Here is a 16,185-nt window from a genome sequence, read left to right as displayed (position 1 = left end):
TTAGACCTTTGTACCAAATGTTATGATTTTTTTAAGATAACAGAATGACAGGGACCTTGGAGGTCTTCTAGTCCAACCAATAGTCCAAACTAATTTTAATTCTCAAAAGGCATGTGAACAGCTTACTACTTTCCCTGAATTTGGAGAGATAACAAGTAATTATTAGACTGGAGATCAGATTCAAATTGTCACATAGCAATTAAATTGAATTTACACGCAGTGCTAAAGTTAAAAATAGAGCTTAAGGTTGGTTTTATACCTGGTGTGTTGTGAGATTCGTCCCCCCCAACCCGGCTAATAAATCCTGATTTATAGTTTAATGCACTATCCAAACCGAGACAGTTGTGGTTCCTGAACAAACCAGATTTCCAATGGTACATGAACTCAGTAATTGTATTGAGGGAGTGTAGAGTCATTTTCATGGAAACACTTTCAGTTTAATCTTCAGAGTCAAGAGGATTTTTAAAAAGGGAGAAGCACCATATATAATGCCAGGAATATCTTGAACAAAAAGCAGGAGTTGAACGCTAAAATAAATTATTCAGGGCATCTGGACCAGCGTTTCCTCGACAAGATGTGTGGATTTCAACTGGGGAGTTCTGGGAGTTGCAGTCCGCACATCTTTAAAGTTGCTGTGGTTGAGAAGCACTGATCTAGACTGCAAGAACCTCGATCACCCTCAAGCTGGTGCAACACAGAAACTAAGACTGAAGGTATGAACCTTCCCCTTTAAGAAAGCTCTCAGTCTCACTGCAGTTCAATCTGATAGAGCCTAAAATAAATACATTTGGCTTCCTTCAATTTCTGTTGTGCTAGATGAGACGCAAGATCACTATAGCTACTGAAGCTGGGCTGTGCCTTCATCTAGTGGCTATTTGGATTTTTGCAGCCCAATTATCTTAGCTGTAGGTTTATATTCGTTCCTGGAACTGAAATGAGGTATTTGTACTATTTACTCCTGATTCCCGTATTTAGAGGAATGGCAAAGCAGCTGGGAGCATTTGCTGAGAGGAAAATTGTACTTTTGACTGCTGGTTAGGGAGGGCAATCGGGGACGTTACTGCGGAAACACTTTTAAGAGAGAAAATAATTCATCGGATGATGGCTGGCAGTATCGGACAGGAAGAAAAAGGCGGCAAGATTCCCAAATATTGTTCAAGAGGGAAATTGAGTATTGTGTTCTCTGGCATTCTGGCTGAATACTCTATCCTGTAATTTGTGTAGGAAACTATGGTATTAAAAAAAAGAGTCTAATAGCTTATACCTTTTAACAAGATTTCTTAATCAGAAAAGGTGCTACCAGAGTCCTCCTATATTATAATATATAGGAAACAGGTTGGTGTAACCCAGGTTTTTTTTTTAATGCAACAGCAAGCACTAGGAGTGCACAAGAAGAGAAGCCAAAAGATAGCCCATCTGCAGGATTGTGATGCTTTTATTCCCAACTAACTGCCCCCTGATTCTCCGTCCTCCCGCCCCCCCGCCCCCTTAAAAATCCCTCTGCTCACTGCTAGGTGTTTCAGCAAGACAAAAGAGGGAGGCATAGAAGCGCAAGAAAAACCGAGCAGCCAGCCAAGCTTCGTGATCCTGGACAAATTGCCATTTAGTACTGCATCACCGGCTCCCTGCATTGCTCTCCTGCAGTGCTTGGGGGGGGGGGGGCGGGAGAGGAGAGAGAAGCAAGGAGACCAATGCTGCATTCACTGCAGTGGAATCTGGTTTGCTGCAGAGAAGCTGGAAAATGTTAGCTCCTATGGCCGTTACCCTTCACTCATGGGGCGGGGGAAGGGTCAGCAGTAATACATAATGATTTTGTAGAGCCAGGTTTGCACTCTCTGTAGTACAATTGGGCTACCCAAAGGGACTGCAGATATCTCTCCCCCCAATCAGGGGAGAACACCCCTGAAATCAGCCCCCTAAGGGGATATCCACTAGACTTCATTCCTTAGGTAACACCTGTAACTTACACAATGAAAATCCACAAGATCAATGCTTGTTGACTTGTCGAGTATGAAAATGGGGAGAATGCTTCTTATCATAGCATGCCACAAGTGCCTGGCTCCTTCCTCTAGATCAGTTTTCTGGAGCATTTGGCTTTCTGTTCCTCCAAGTCCTGTCTTGGCCCACTGCTGTCCTCCCTCTAAGGAAAATAGGTGGTTTAGATACATGAAGTATAAATAAAAACAAAATAGACCTTAACAGGTAGGTGTACCAGAGACTGAAAACCTAAGCATGATCTGACTTGGAATGTACTGGGATGGTAGACCAATTTACCATCCTAGGAGCACAGACTGGAGCAGTTATTTAAAAATTCCCAGAAGGCAGCTGTGGCCTACTATATTCTGCACTGTTGTCCAATAACTCCAAGGGACACACTTTTGAAGTTCAACATTGCTTTTCTGAGCAAAGTTGAGAGCTCTTGTGATTCTTCTAAACAGGAAACTCTGATTTTCCTGCAAGACCCAACTTATTATCTCACAAAGCCAGGAATCAAATTTTTCCTCCCTATATCAATGCAACAGACAGAAATTTTTTAAAAATACCCCAATAGGAACTTCCATCCCAATGTTACTCAATGGCAGATACCAGTCTCAAAATCTAGGTAGAACCAGGGAAGGTTTTTGACATTTTGGATAGCCACTTACTGTTTAATGAAGGCTAAACGCTACTTGTAGCCTGACATGAATTCTACCCAGATTGACAATATTAATGTGAATTGTAATCCAACATCTGGAGCATTATCTTTAGTGTAAACAATGCTGTTGATGGATCAATGATCTGACCAGACATGTCAATCACTGCTTTTTTTTTTTATGACAGTTCATAATGGAAGCTGCCCCACTGAATCTATTAGCATAATAAAATGATTTAATTAAATTGGTAGTGGATTCCTTGTTGGGGGAAGAGAGCAACACTGAGATAGAAGTCAGCAACGATGGAATTATATGTCAAGGTCATAGAGCCTCCTCTGCAAACAATCAATTACACCTTAAATATAAGGTGATCAAATCACTATGGCTCCCATCAATGACTTTTGCTCCAAGAGGACAGAGTTAATGAAATGTGTCAATTCCCAGCCTTTGGATTGGCTGCATGTTGAAAGATCTAGATTAAAAAATACAGTAATTGATTCTAAGCAATCATAATTTAAAAACTTGAGCTACTGTAGTTTGTATTAAGATGTCACTAATCCTTTTGTATTGTAGAAAATACATCAATCTGACCACCCTCTTTATCTGTTTAAAATTTTATTCTCTATTTGCTTTCTTTTGTATCTATGTCTGTTCCTAGTTTGTGTTTACATTTCATGCATAGATAGTTTGGATTGAATTGCTGACATGTTGTGTTTACAAGATCCACTTTTCATTTAAAAAAAACTTGTTAAGGGAGATGGTTGATGAGGCTGTGAGTCTCACAATCAAGTGTTCTTTACAGTAATCCATAATCACACTGGTTTAAAAAGCGCAGCACAGAAAGATAAAAAGGAATACATGCATGCTCTGGAAAGGCCTTTTGAAGACTTTCTTTAATTCCTCCTCTCTCCAGTCTCAGCCCACCCAGGACAAATAGCTCAGGCCAAGCAACTTTGCCCCCAAAGAGCTGCACACTCAAAAGAATGACACAATACTTTTAATGTATTTTATAAAGAGGGAGGGAAGCAAGATAAGGACCAAGAAAGATTGTTTGGTGGGAAGGAGAATAGTCTGCGTATGCACACAAAGTTTCAGATCCATGTGCCTGCTGGATTATAGAGGCACTGAAGAACAAAGTCTGACATCCTTCCTCAATGTATTGCAGTTAGTTTATAATCATGTTTTAAAGAGAAAGCAGCAAGCAGGCCATGAGATGAACCTCCAGCTGTGGGAAGGAAGCACGAGGCAGCATATCAATAGGAATTCCTTGGCAAAATACTAAATATCTTAGGAGTTGGGCCTTCTGGTCTCTACTCCTGGAAATCTCTGATTCTGTGTTTTTCCCCGAGAGAACATTTCTGCAATATTTAGTTCTCCACTAAGGAATTGTTCTAATCAGCTTTCCTGCATTTTTGCTTAGCTGCATATAGCTTGGGCATCTCCAACTAAATCCTGTAAGTCAAGGCAGCGGCTTCAAATCGGCAGAAACAATACCTGCTGCCAAAAAAACCTAAAACTGGGAGGGGGGAAATAAATGTTGGAAGACAAGACAGCAAAAAACAGGATTTATGAGGTTCGGAATACAAATCAGAAGACCACTGGGACAACAGCTACTAGTCTGCTCCTTTCTATCTTTTTATATAAACCAAAAGTGAAAATCAATTTCGGGCCAAGACCTGGGACTTTTCAAGGAAGCCTTATGTTACGGATAAAGGCACACTGTGCACACTAAGCCCGCTGGCTGTGATTGAGACTTGATATTCCTACAACTATTTGAACTCTAGGAAGAAAATAACTTTGCAAGGCCCTCTGACTTGCCTCCCTCCTAGCCCACCCCCTGCTCTGATTAAAGTGCTTGTGTTAAGAAGATGGTTGTGGCGGTGTGAGTTTTTCATGGAGACAGGCTCTGAGAGGTGGAGGCATCCTCCGCAGGAAGAATTTCGATGCTGCTGTCTGGCTGGCTTGGGGAAACGCTGTCAGTCAAGTCCATCTCCTGCACCTGACTGGGTGACAGTGGCTGTGGGGAGCTGGCTGTGTCAGTGCTGGAGGTGGGAGATTTGCTCTCGGAGAGGCCCAGCAGTTCCTGGACATTACGTGGTAAATCCTGGCAGAAAGAAAACCCAAGACTTTAATAGGTAGTTTTTTCCTGATCAGATATCCCCTAGTGTAGTATGCTTAGGTCCTACACAGCTTCCATGGCACATAAATACCCCAAAAATTTCAGTGCAAAGCCCTGCTTGAAATGTATAAATTTTAGGCTTCAAATCTTGGCTCTCCAATAAAAGCGTCAAGTAGGCACTCTTTTGTGTGCTTAAATTTTAGGCTGGGACGTAATGAACTAATACAATGCTATATAAGCCACCATTCACAGTCACATGGTATGTGATCGCCATTAGATTTGACAGCCCTAAAAGGGGATTAAAGTATATTTTTATGTATTACTTCAGGATGCTATAACCAGTTTGATATAGAGATTAAGACATCAGACTAGAAACCGGGAAACTGGGACTCGCAGTCCTATCTTGGGCCAGTCACTTCTCTCAAGCCAAGAAAGGCAATGGCAAACCAATTCTGAAAAACCACAGGGACTTGTCCCTGAAGGCTTCAGGAGTCAACAGACTCAAAGGCATGCACACACACACACACACACACACACACACACACAAAACCTCATTGGGTAAAATACTGTACATAATATCTTGATTTGTACTAAACATCTACCTATCCCAGGTCCTTGGCAAGGACTTAAAAGACAGATAAAATGCCAAATATCATAACAACAAAGATGATGATGATATGCCACTTGCAGACAAAGCAAACAATCACCAGCATATAAGAACTTGGAAAAAAACACTCAAGCAGCACAATGAAAACTGAGCATGCTCAGTGTCCACATAATTCTGACCCTGAACAGGAGTTCTCCTTTTTGCAATATTTTGCCATAGATCTTGTAAGCACTGTTATTAATAACCACACACATTAACCACACATGACAGATGGAACACTTCTTGTGTTTTTGGGAGGGCAACACTTCACCTAGCCATTTCAGTCTCCCAATAATATCAGGTCCCAAAATTACCAGGTGGTTCTTCATTTTGCTCAGCATGAATCTCCAACACAGGAAATGCTCAAGGTGAAAGCCAACAGCTATGCTAGCTAGAAATATGGCGCCAATATTTAGGACATCGGGTTGAGGAACATTCTTTCAATCCAGTGAAAGTTGGATCATTATTTCAGCACTGTTTTACACATTCCTCTTATTGTGGATGTCTTGCCTATTGGCTCCAGAAAGGAGACTGCAGTAGGAAAGCTTCGTGCCTCATTGGCAAAAACTCACTGGAGTAGAAACCAGCTGCCTGTAGATTGCCTCAGCCCGGCATAAGATGTCTTCCACGCTCATCTTCATGGTCAGTTCATTAATATGCTTTGGGAAGACACAAACAAAAAGAACACACTCTGCTAAACATGAATGTAAAATTCAACTAGACAGAAGGGAATGGAGTGGACGGTGTGAAAAATGTTACAGAAGAAGGTATTTTCCTGAAAACCAGAACACATTCTGAGTTTGGGGAACTGTTATAAATGACATGGAAGAATTATAGATGTGAAAGCCAAAGTGAGAAACTTTTATGAGTGAGATATAGTGAAATAAATACATTATTCCTTAACCACACAAAGCAGCAGAAACTTTGCATAACAGCAGAGGGCACAATGACAGACAATCTGAGCAGAAAAAAAATCACTGTTCTCCAGCATATACCATTCATATTTCAGAAGCAAGCCACTAGCATAATTCAGTATTTGTTCCTGTAAACTTGAAACTGTGAATCGTACATGTTTAGAGTTCAAAAAACAAACCTATCTTTAGGAGTGAGAGATATGAGAAAGCATTCACCTGCTTGGCCCTCACCTTGAGAATCTCGTTAAAGCCAAAACCAGAGTTCATAAGAGCCTGTCTCTCTGCATCCAGAATACCACAAGCCACCAGCAGATGGAAATTAGGGCAAGGTAATTCTGTCCATAATACCTGGAATAAGAGGTACAAAGACAATTTAGACCGGTATAACTAGCAATATTATTTATCATATTGCCTAATTAAGCACAATAGTCTGTCTTTTCCAACCATCAGATGGACCATCTATCCCTGAGATGAATCTTGTTCAGTGAAAAATTAGAAGATGTAGCTTGCCTGGTTCTATCATTTGATCTTACCAAATCACTCTCAGACTTCAACCAAATTTCTGTGAGAAAACAATTGAGACTGGGGGAAGTCAGCAGACTCTCCTAAAGACCATCCTTGTTAAATTCTACAATATAGTTCTGTACCAAACGGACAGGAAAAAAAACTAGATTTATAAGACCAAATCAAAAGCTGATTGTGAAGATTTTCTCAATCCACGTAGCTTTATAACACTTTCCTGGTTTATCTATACCCAGAAAAGTGAGATGCAATAGTCATACATGAATTTATTGCCATCTTTTATTCAATTCCTCAGGAACTTTGCACTGTTCTCTCCTTGCTAAGTAATTTTATTTTATTGTTTATTAAGCAAATTTATATGGTTGCCCAGAGCCACACACAGGTGAGTCCGGGCAGCTTACAACATTAAAAATCCATAAAGATGAAAACGCTAAACTCTACTACCATCATCTCTATCCACATGGCAGCAGCAACACAATGAGGCTAATGAAGTGGTTGGACCTATCTAAGATCTATCTAAATGTGGATCTTTACTATGGTCAGGTCACTGCCTAAACATTTTTTCTGCAGAACTCCAATTAAAGTATTCCAGCCTAGAAATCTTATGGATCAAGGGATTTCCTGCAGATGCTTGGGGTATTTATGAAGTGGTCTAGAACAGCAGGTACCGTATTTTTCAGAGTATAGTATGTACCTTTTTCCCCAAAAAAAGAGGGTGAAAATCTGGGTGCATAGCCCCACCCAGCTTCTCAAACGGAGGTTTCAGAGGCTGAAAAAAGCATCAGAAACGAAGCTTCAGAAAAGAAGCCCCCAAACAGAGCTTCAGAGACTTTTTTTCTGAAGCTCTGTTTCAGAGGCTTTCAGGGGCAGGAAAACAAGTTTTTCCGAAACAGTTTCAGAAGTTTCAGAGGCAGAAAAAAAAGCAAGGCACAGAGCTCCCAACCAAGGAACCTGTTGCTAAAATTCACCTCTGGGAACAGCTGATTGGGGTTATTCCAGGAGGCCAATCCACCTGCCAATCAGCTTTTTTCTTATTTTCCTCCCCAAAAACTAAGGTGCGTCTAATATTCCAAAAAATACGGTAGATCCAATATACATTGATCCTTGGAACTCAGAAATAAGAGGGGCACTGGACATGACTGCTTCTGACCATCAAGTCTGAGGATCCTTTTGGGTTATGAAGGAGCTCTGCTAGAAAATACAGGTAGTCCTTGGGTTACTGCCCTTTATTCAGCAACTGTTCAGTACTATAATGGTATTGAAGGAGGGAGATTTATGTCAGGTCCATGAAGTTGCAGCCATTGCAGCATCCCTGCAGTCATGTGATCGCAAGCTAGGCGTCCAGGTACCCAACTCACAATTACAGCATCAGAGAGCTGCAGTCATTAGCAGCCTCCTGCACCAGCCTACTCATGTTGTAGCGCCCATCTGCAACTCTTTTAACTGCCAGCCTGCTTGCCTAGGATTCTAGTCACATGAGCTCCAAGATTGCCATCGCTAAGCAATGCAATCACATGACATTATGCTTTATGACTGCACTGTTTAGCCATCCCAATCCCAGTTGCCATCATAATCCTGAGGACTATCTTTACACTAAGAGAAGTGATGGAGAAAGACAAAGACTGAATATAACCTAAGCCAAGTACAGATACATATCTGGGCCTATATTGTGGTGATAGGAAGAGAAACACTGTTTCTCCACTGATAGAATGGTGCATTGCAAGAATTATAGCAATAGCACATATACCACTTCATAGTACTTTACAGCAGGGGTCCCCAACCTGTAGCCATGGCCGAGGGGTTTGCAACTGGGCCATGGAAACAGCTGGCAGGCTCGCGCACATACGCATCCTCACTTGCCCAAGCAGCGGGCCAGAGGATGCATATGCTCCATTTGCGGGAATAGCAGGCACGCATGCATGCCGCTTGCACAAATGGAGCTGCGTGCGCAGTTGCACATTTGCCAGCCACTTGTGTGAACTATCCCCTTCCCACCCCTGCCAGTCAGCAAAGCCAGAAATGTTGGGGAACTCTGCTTAACAGTCCTCTCTAACTGGTTTAGAGTCAGCATATTGCCCTCAACAATCTAGGTCCTCATTTTATCGAACTCAGAAGGATGGAAGTCTGAGTCAACCTTGAGCCAGTGAGAATTGAACTGCTGTTATAGGCAGAGTTAGCCTGCAATAATTATGTCCAGTGGCCTAATTCTAAAGGGCCCATTTCTCACTAGAGAAGAATGAGCAAGAAGACTCATTCTGTACTGTACTGTCTTGCAATGTGTACCTGGAATTCTGTTCGGCTTATCGAGTTTCTCCAAACTTATCGGGTTCTCTGCAGCACAAGGACTGACAGCTGCATGTTGAGATACCATCTGGGAATGGTATACATGAAAATCTGAACTTGTTAAAGGAATGGCTGGAAAGCATTTCCACAAGTCTCTGTCTTTCTAACCCTTTTTGCATCTGTAAATCTCCCTCAGACATTTACCCACACCTCAACACTGTAATGCAGTCCCAAAACTCTGATTTTCACCAGTCTGTTTTCTCTGTTTCCTCCACCAGTCCCCAAAATGAAATGAATTATCGCCTAAGGGTAAAGGTAAAGATTCCCTTCGCACATATGTGCTAGTTGTTCCTGACTCTAGCGGGGACTAGAGTGTTCATCTCTGTTTCAAAGCCGAAGAACCAGCGTTGTCTGAAGACATCTCCGTGGCCATGTGGCTGGCATGACTAAACGCCAAAGGCATACAGAACGCTGTTACCTTCCCACCAAAGGTGGTCCCTGTTTTTCTACTTGCATTTTTTATGTGCTTTCGAACTGCTAGGTTGGCAGAAGCTGGGACAAGTAACTGGAGCTCACCCCGTTACGTGGCACTAGGGATTCGAACCGCTGAACTGCTGACTTTTCGGTCAACAAGCTCAGCGTCTTAGCCACTGAACCACCACATCTCTATATCACCTAGGTTTCCCCTAATCCTCATGACATGAGTAAGAATTATTTTTTCCAGTCTCACCTCCCAAAGCTGAAGAATTTCAGAGAAGGGAAATTCTCTCTTGAACCAGATCAAGATCCATCGGAAACAGAAACATAAGCTGCCAGATTCCTTCGAGTCTTTGGGAACCAGGAAAAATAGGGCAGAAGCAAAAGGAAAAGATGGAATTATGTAGATAGATATTCATTGATGTAAAATATGTTAAATTTTTTTGAGTATTTGTAGGACAAATTAAAGAAAAGAGCCCCTGAATAATGAGACTTTTTTTTTTTACACTACATGAAATAAAGAACAAAAGCATTCTATCTCCACAGATGTCTATCTCCACAGAAATGGAATTCCTTAATTTTTAACTTCTCTACACCTGTAACCCCTGTAATACACCTGTACCTAGGAAGTCACAGAGTGGGGGATCCAGCACTCTAAGAAGCAAGGTGAGCTGGGAAAGCTGGCGTTTCATGGACTCCTGGCTTTCTTCAAAATTGTGGTGCTGCAAGCAGAAAACAGAAGACCATGAAAAAACCGGTGGGGAGAAATAATTATTGTTAAGTAAATGTATACAGATTTTTTAACAAGCAAAATAAATGAGGATGTCAGATTCACTTAACAACCGTGTTACTAACTTAATTGCAGTGATTCACTTAACTGTGGCAAGAAAGGTCATACAATGGGGAAAATTTCTCTTAACAAATATCTCACTTAGCAGCAGAAATTTTGGGTGATATTGTGGTTGTAAACTAAAGACTATCTGTATACCAGCCTCTTTCCTAAAAGTAGTCTTCAAGGCACTTGCTAAAATACAAAACCAAGATTATAATCCAAAAACATATTTTTTAAAAAATGAAACTAGTAGCAAATCAGGTCAAAGACCCAAAGCTTCCTTAAATTAAAATGAGGCTAAGGATATATTAATTAATTATGGTTACAGTTATTATTTTGACCCAGGCAGCATACGCACCACCAGTTCCATGAAACCACAGAAGCACCAGAAGGCATCGACTTCATTCTGGGTGATATAGAGAATGGGGGACAGGAGATCACTCATGCCTTGTACATACCCTGTTCAGGCAAGCAAAAGAAATAATGAACAACAACAGTGTTAATTTCTTAATTTGAGGTGATTTTTTTCAAGCTTCAAATTAATAATGCTTGTCTTTTCTGCAATGACTCTTTAAAAGAACATGCACCTTTTCCTGGGCTTACCCGGTTCTAGGAAACATGTTAAGAAGACAGTGATGAACACAAAGACTGTGTTGTGTGCCTTGGCAGTGCCTCACTAATTCAATCCTGTCCTAGGTCACATGGCTGCTGGCTCAGCTTCCCAGGTTTGTGCCTTGTTTACGGAAACACTGATGGTTATAATAAGATGCCCTCTGAAGCACTCTTTTTAAACCCATAGTTGCACATGATTACATTGTATCTATTCCTTTCTACCCATACTTCTGTTTCCTTCCATCTTTGCCTATTAGGCTTCCAAAAGGCAATAGTTTCAAATATTAAGCAAAAATCAAGAATATGGGGGCGTGACCTCAAACAGACAGGAGGGAAGTTCAAAAGTAATGTTAGAAAATATTACTTCATAGAAAGAGTAGTAGAAGCTTGGAACCAACTTTCAGCCGAGGTAGTGGGTCAATCGTCAGTAACTGAGTTTAAACATGCTTGGGATAAACACATGTCTATCATCTGACAAAAATAAAATAAATAAAATAAAATAAATAGAAGTAAAAAAATAATGACTACAAATAAAAATAAATCAATGATGGACCATTTGGGGTGTTTCTGCCATCAGTTTTCTATGTTTCTAAGAGCCCCCTCTTAAGCCATGACGATTTGGACTGGTGCCTTTCCTTGGAACTCACCTAGATCAAAGTTGTACATGCAGTATGTCATCAACACATCATTCAAGAGTACCAGTCCAGGATTCTCACTGCCCTCATAGAATTTGTTGTTTCTATCTGTGCGACTGACATCTCTTTCTGCAAAGGCACAAGTACAACTTTATAAAACTCACCTGTACTGCCCCCTTACAAAGAACGTTCAGAAGGATGACTTAGGAAAGGAATTTGTTTTTTAAAAAAAAGGCAAACTAAATCAGGAAAATAAAACAATGTGGAAAGGTGGAGGCATTGTATCCCAAGGAAAGAACAAATGGTCATACACACAGTTTAGACAATGTAGACTAGAAAAAGGGTGTTCCAAAATATTAAGACAAGCACTGGTGGGATTCAATAGAAATCAATAATCAATTATGTTATGAATGAGGGTCCTGAGAAAGCAGAAATAGAGATCAGACTCATTGCCTTATAATGAGCCGTGGTGGCACAGAGGTTAGAATGCCATTATGCAGGCTGACTGCTCACTGCCAAGAGTTCAATCCTGACCAGCTCAAGATTGACTCAACTTTCCATCTTTCCAAAGTTGGTAAAATGAGGACCCAGATTATTGGGGCAATATGCTGATTCTGTAACCACTTAGAAAGTGCTGCAAAGCACTATGGAGCGGTATATAAGTCTAAGTGCTATTGCTATAATGTAGCATAAGGGTCCCCAATCCCAGGTCCATGGACCAGCATGGGTTCAAGGCATGCCAGAAACCGGGCCATGCAAGCGAAGCCCCATCCACAGGGTGTATGGAGTATACGAAACCAAGCCCCTTCCAGACAGTGGAAAAAGCTCTCTCCACAGAACAAATACCTGTGCCCAAAAGGTTGGGGCTGCTGATGTAGCATATAAGAACTTGGAAATCACTCACTGAATCTGATTGGCAACAGATTCAGGCCATATTCAAGGAAGCACTGATTTATATAATGCATAATTTATTCATACAATGTACTGTCAGAAGTAGTGGTGATGGCTGCTGTCTTGGAAAGCTTTAAAAGATTCTGTCTTCTGTGCACTGATTATTAACTATTAACCAGAGCAGATAATGGGATGAAGCTCCACATTCAAGGGGAAACATGGTTTGCAATATTAGATACTGGGAAACAATAAAGGAAGAAAGGATTGTGTTTAGAAGCATCTGGCTGTAATATGAGAATAGATTTTTATGAATAGAATGATTTTGCTTTAGGCCAGTAGCTCAGTATAGCTAAGAATTCCAGGAGTTGCGAATCCGGCCACTGGCAAAAAAGATGGGCAAAAACAAATTAGCCAGGTGCTGTTACAGAATGAGAATAAACCTCAAAACCAACAAGTAGAATTTATACCAACCAATAAGGCTGCGATAACCTCGCAGTAAAGAGTTCCGGAGCTCCTGTTCCTCGCTGACCGACTTCCACTGTAACTTCATGCGGAAGTATTCATCTCTGAAGAGAAGGTAGAATGAAGTGGGAAAATGCTCAGATTCAGGTCATCTCTGCAAACCCAATAGTCCTTGCCAAGCACCAGGACTAGCTCTCCTTCAAACAGGCCACTCCCTGATGAAGAATTAGGCTTACGTTTTCCGTCTCACTTGTGCCTTGTTCTCTTCGCTGGTGTTGCCCCAGGAATAATAGTTCAAAAGGTACTTCCACACTTCCTTACGTAATGACATGCTGAGACCCTGAAAGGGACAAAAAAAAATAGTTCAAAGGAAGAAAGCAATGAGCCACATTATTAAAGAACAAAGCACCTACCTTGCATCAATTCTTAAATCTGTGGTAGGAGTTACAGGTGGACCTTAACTTACAACTGTTTGATGTTATGACAGACCCCCAATTCAAAGTTCAGACAGCTTGGCAGCCTTTGCAGTCACATAATCACATTTTGGGCACTAGCAACCAGCCTGCATTTACGTATGTTTGCAGTGTCCTGCAGTCACATGACTATGATTTGTGAGGGTTTTGTTTTGTTTTTTTGCCAGAAACTGGCATTTACTTCCAGTTTCCGGCAAAGTAATGCCAAATATGGACAACGGGTTTTCTATACAACAGTGCTTACTTTACAACCATCACATTCACTTTACGACCATCATAAAAAAGTCATAGGTCGAGACTATCCAGTAAGCTACTCTGCCCAATTTACATGGACATTCCAATAAACAGCCACAATAATTTCTTCTTGTCTTCTATTCCAGAAACACAAGGCATGCTGGTCCAGCTGCCCTCCGTCCCACAAATCTCACCCCAGCAAAGATCCTTTTCCGCAATCCAATGGGATCCAGTACACGTCCATCAGGATCCAGATGTTGTTCCCATTCCTGCTCGGTAACTGGGGTCTCCCTTTGAACAGTGGGCCGTTCTCCTAGTTGTGCCTGCTGCTAGGAACAAAGTAAGCTAAAAAAACAATTGTATCTGAAGAAGAAAAGTTCCTCAAGAGGGAAGGAGGGAGAAAGGATAATGATTAAAACTTTCCTTCTTTTGAATTAGAGGGACGTTGTAAAGCTGAAGAGCCTAAAAAACTCTTTCTATAGTCAAATGTGCCTACAAATTGCAAATTCTTTTCACACTGAAAAGTTCTAGAAGCAACTTCCCAGTTTCTCTGCAGTAGATCTACAAAGGAGAAATTCTGTTGTGAATCTGTTAACTACTATGATAGTTTTATTTATTTATTTATTTATTTTGTCGCATTTCTATGCCGCCCAACTCCCAAGGGACTAGTTACCTTGGTACTCATCATTAATTGGTTCCAAAAGGTGCGACAGATAATATAAACGAGTTCCAAACAAACCACATAATTAACATGTGATCCTTTGTTTCAGCTGGAAAGGGTTGTGACTCACAAGATAGCTGACACCAACAAGTTCTAGCTTGCATGACTACCAAACAAATGATAAGTACCAGAACAAATTTTTCGTGTCAAAATGCATTGAGTACCAAATTTGATGAGTTTCAAAGCAGTCGAGTGCTGACGTAGTACAACTATTTTTCCCGCTCTTATTGCGTCTCCAGAGAATCGCCCAGCAGCCCTGTTTAGGGTGATCCGCTCCCTTCTCCATTTGGGAGCGAGGGAAGACTCCTTGCAGGGTAGGGCTGAGGATTTTGTGCAATTCCTGCATGAGAAAGCCCCTTAGATTCAGGAAGGCCTGGACTCCGATTGGGTAGATTTAGAGGGGGTGACGGAGGTGGGTCTTGAGAGTGTTATCTGGGAGGGGTTTGACCTTATGACTCCCGAGGACGTGGACAGGATTCTGGGTAGGCTTAGCACTGCCACATGTTTATTGGACCCGTGTCCCTCCTGGTTGGTGCTGACCTCCCGGGCGGTTACATGAGGCTGGCTTCAGGGGATTATTAATGCTTCTTTGAGTGAGGGTTTCTTCCCTCCCTCCCTAAAAAAGGCGGTGGTGAGGCCCCTCCTCAAGAAGCCTTCCCTTGACCTGGCTGTATTAGCGAACTAACGTCCAGTCTCCAACCTTCGTTTTGTGGCGAAGGTTGTTGAGAGTATGGTGGCGCGACAACTTCCCCAGTACCTGGATGAAGCTGTCTATCTAGATCTGTACCAGTCGGGCTTCAGGCCGGGGTACAGCATGGAAACGGCATTGGTCGCATTGGCTGATGATCTCTGGAGGGCTCAGGACAGGGGTTGTTCATCTGTCCTGGTCCTATTAGATCTCTCAGCGGCTTTCGATACCATGGTATCATGCTGCGCCGATTGGAGGGGTTGGGAGTGGGGGGCACTGTGTTGTGGTGGTTCTCCTCCTTCCTCTCTGATCGTACGCAGTTTGTGTTGGCAGGGGAACAGAGATCGACCTCGAGGTGCCTTGTTTGTGGGGTGCCGCAAGGATCGGTTCTCTCGCCCTTCTGTTCAACATTTATGTGAAGCCGCTGGGTGAGATCATCCGTGGTTTTGGGGTGAAGTTCAATCAGTAGGCTGACGATACTCAGCTGTACATTTCCACCCTGGACCACCCCAATGATGCTCTTGACATGATGTCCCGGTGCTTGGAGGCCGTGCGGATCTGGATGGGGAGAAAGAAGCTCAGACTCAACCCTTCCAAGACCGAGTGGCTGTGGTTTCCGGCGTCCCTATATAGCCAGCTAGCCCCATCGCTGACTATTGGGGGCGAGATCTTGGCCCCCTCAGAGAGGGCTCGCAACTTGGGTGTTCTCCTGGATGCACGGCTGTCTTTAGAAGACCATGTGAAGGCTGTGGCCAGGGGAGCTTTTTATCAGGTTCGCCTGATTCACCAGTTGCGTCCCTTTCTGGACCGGGACGCCTTGCACACGGTCATTCACACCCTTGTCACGTCACGTCTCGACTACTGTAATGCTCTCTACATGGGGCTCCCCTTGAAGAGCACTCGGAGGCTCCAACTGGTCCAGAATGCGGCCACGCGGGTGATTATGGGGGCGACATGGCGCACCCATGTAACACCCCTCCTGCGCAAGCTGCACTGGCTCCCGGTGGTCTTCCGGGTGTGATTCAAGATGTTGGTTACCACCT

General features: G+C 42.4%; 1 protein-coding gene across 4 annotated transcripts in view; it reads right to left on the bottom strand.

Annotated features, from left to right (window-relative positions):
- Nucleotides 1-3,508: 3,508 nt before the first annotated feature.
- The window catches only part of TBC1D17 (TBC1 domain family member 17), a 40,090-nt gene continuing 27,413 nt past the window's right edge, over nucleotides 3,509-16,185 (bottom strand). For 2 of the 4 annotated variants that reach the window (XM_034423318.3, XM_087891884.1), the window contains exons 8-17: nucleotides 13,928-14,059; nucleotides 13,263-13,366; nucleotides 13,036-13,130; nucleotides 11,686-11,802; nucleotides 10,785-10,885; nucleotides 10,217-10,316; nucleotides 9,848-9,945; nucleotides 6,544-6,660; nucleotides 5,971-6,057; nucleotides 3,509-4,737 (exon numbers count right to left, since the gene is read on the bottom strand). In XM_034423318.3, the coding sequence (XP_034279209.1) occupies nucleotides 4,525-4,737; nucleotides 5,971-6,057; nucleotides 6,544-6,660; nucleotides 9,848-9,945; nucleotides 10,217-10,316; nucleotides 10,785-10,885; nucleotides 11,686-11,802; nucleotides 13,036-13,130; nucleotides 13,263-13,366; nucleotides 13,928-14,059 (1,164 nt within the window). In that variant the 3' untranslated portion in view covers nucleotides 3,509-4,524. The remainder of the gene's footprint in view (nucleotides 4,738-5,970; nucleotides 6,058-6,543; nucleotides 6,661-9,847; nucleotides 9,946-10,216; nucleotides 10,317-10,784; nucleotides 10,886-11,685; nucleotides 11,803-13,035; nucleotides 13,131-13,262; nucleotides 13,367-13,927; nucleotides 14,060-16,185) is intronic. The other 2 variants (XM_034423319.3, XM_087891885.1) reach the window with 1 other exon arrangement.

Source organism: Pantherophis guttatus, chromosome 4 (assembly GCF_059756535.1).
Source record: "Pantherophis guttatus breed Tessera chromosome 4, ASM5975653v1, whole genome shotgun sequence".
NCBI classification, from domain to species: domain Eukaryota; kingdom Metazoa; phylum Chordata; class Lepidosauria; order Squamata; family Colubridae; genus Pantherophis; species Pantherophis guttatus.
The sequence above is the reverse complement of the archived record's forward strand: the minus strand, read 5'-3'. Positions and strand labels throughout refer to the sequence as shown.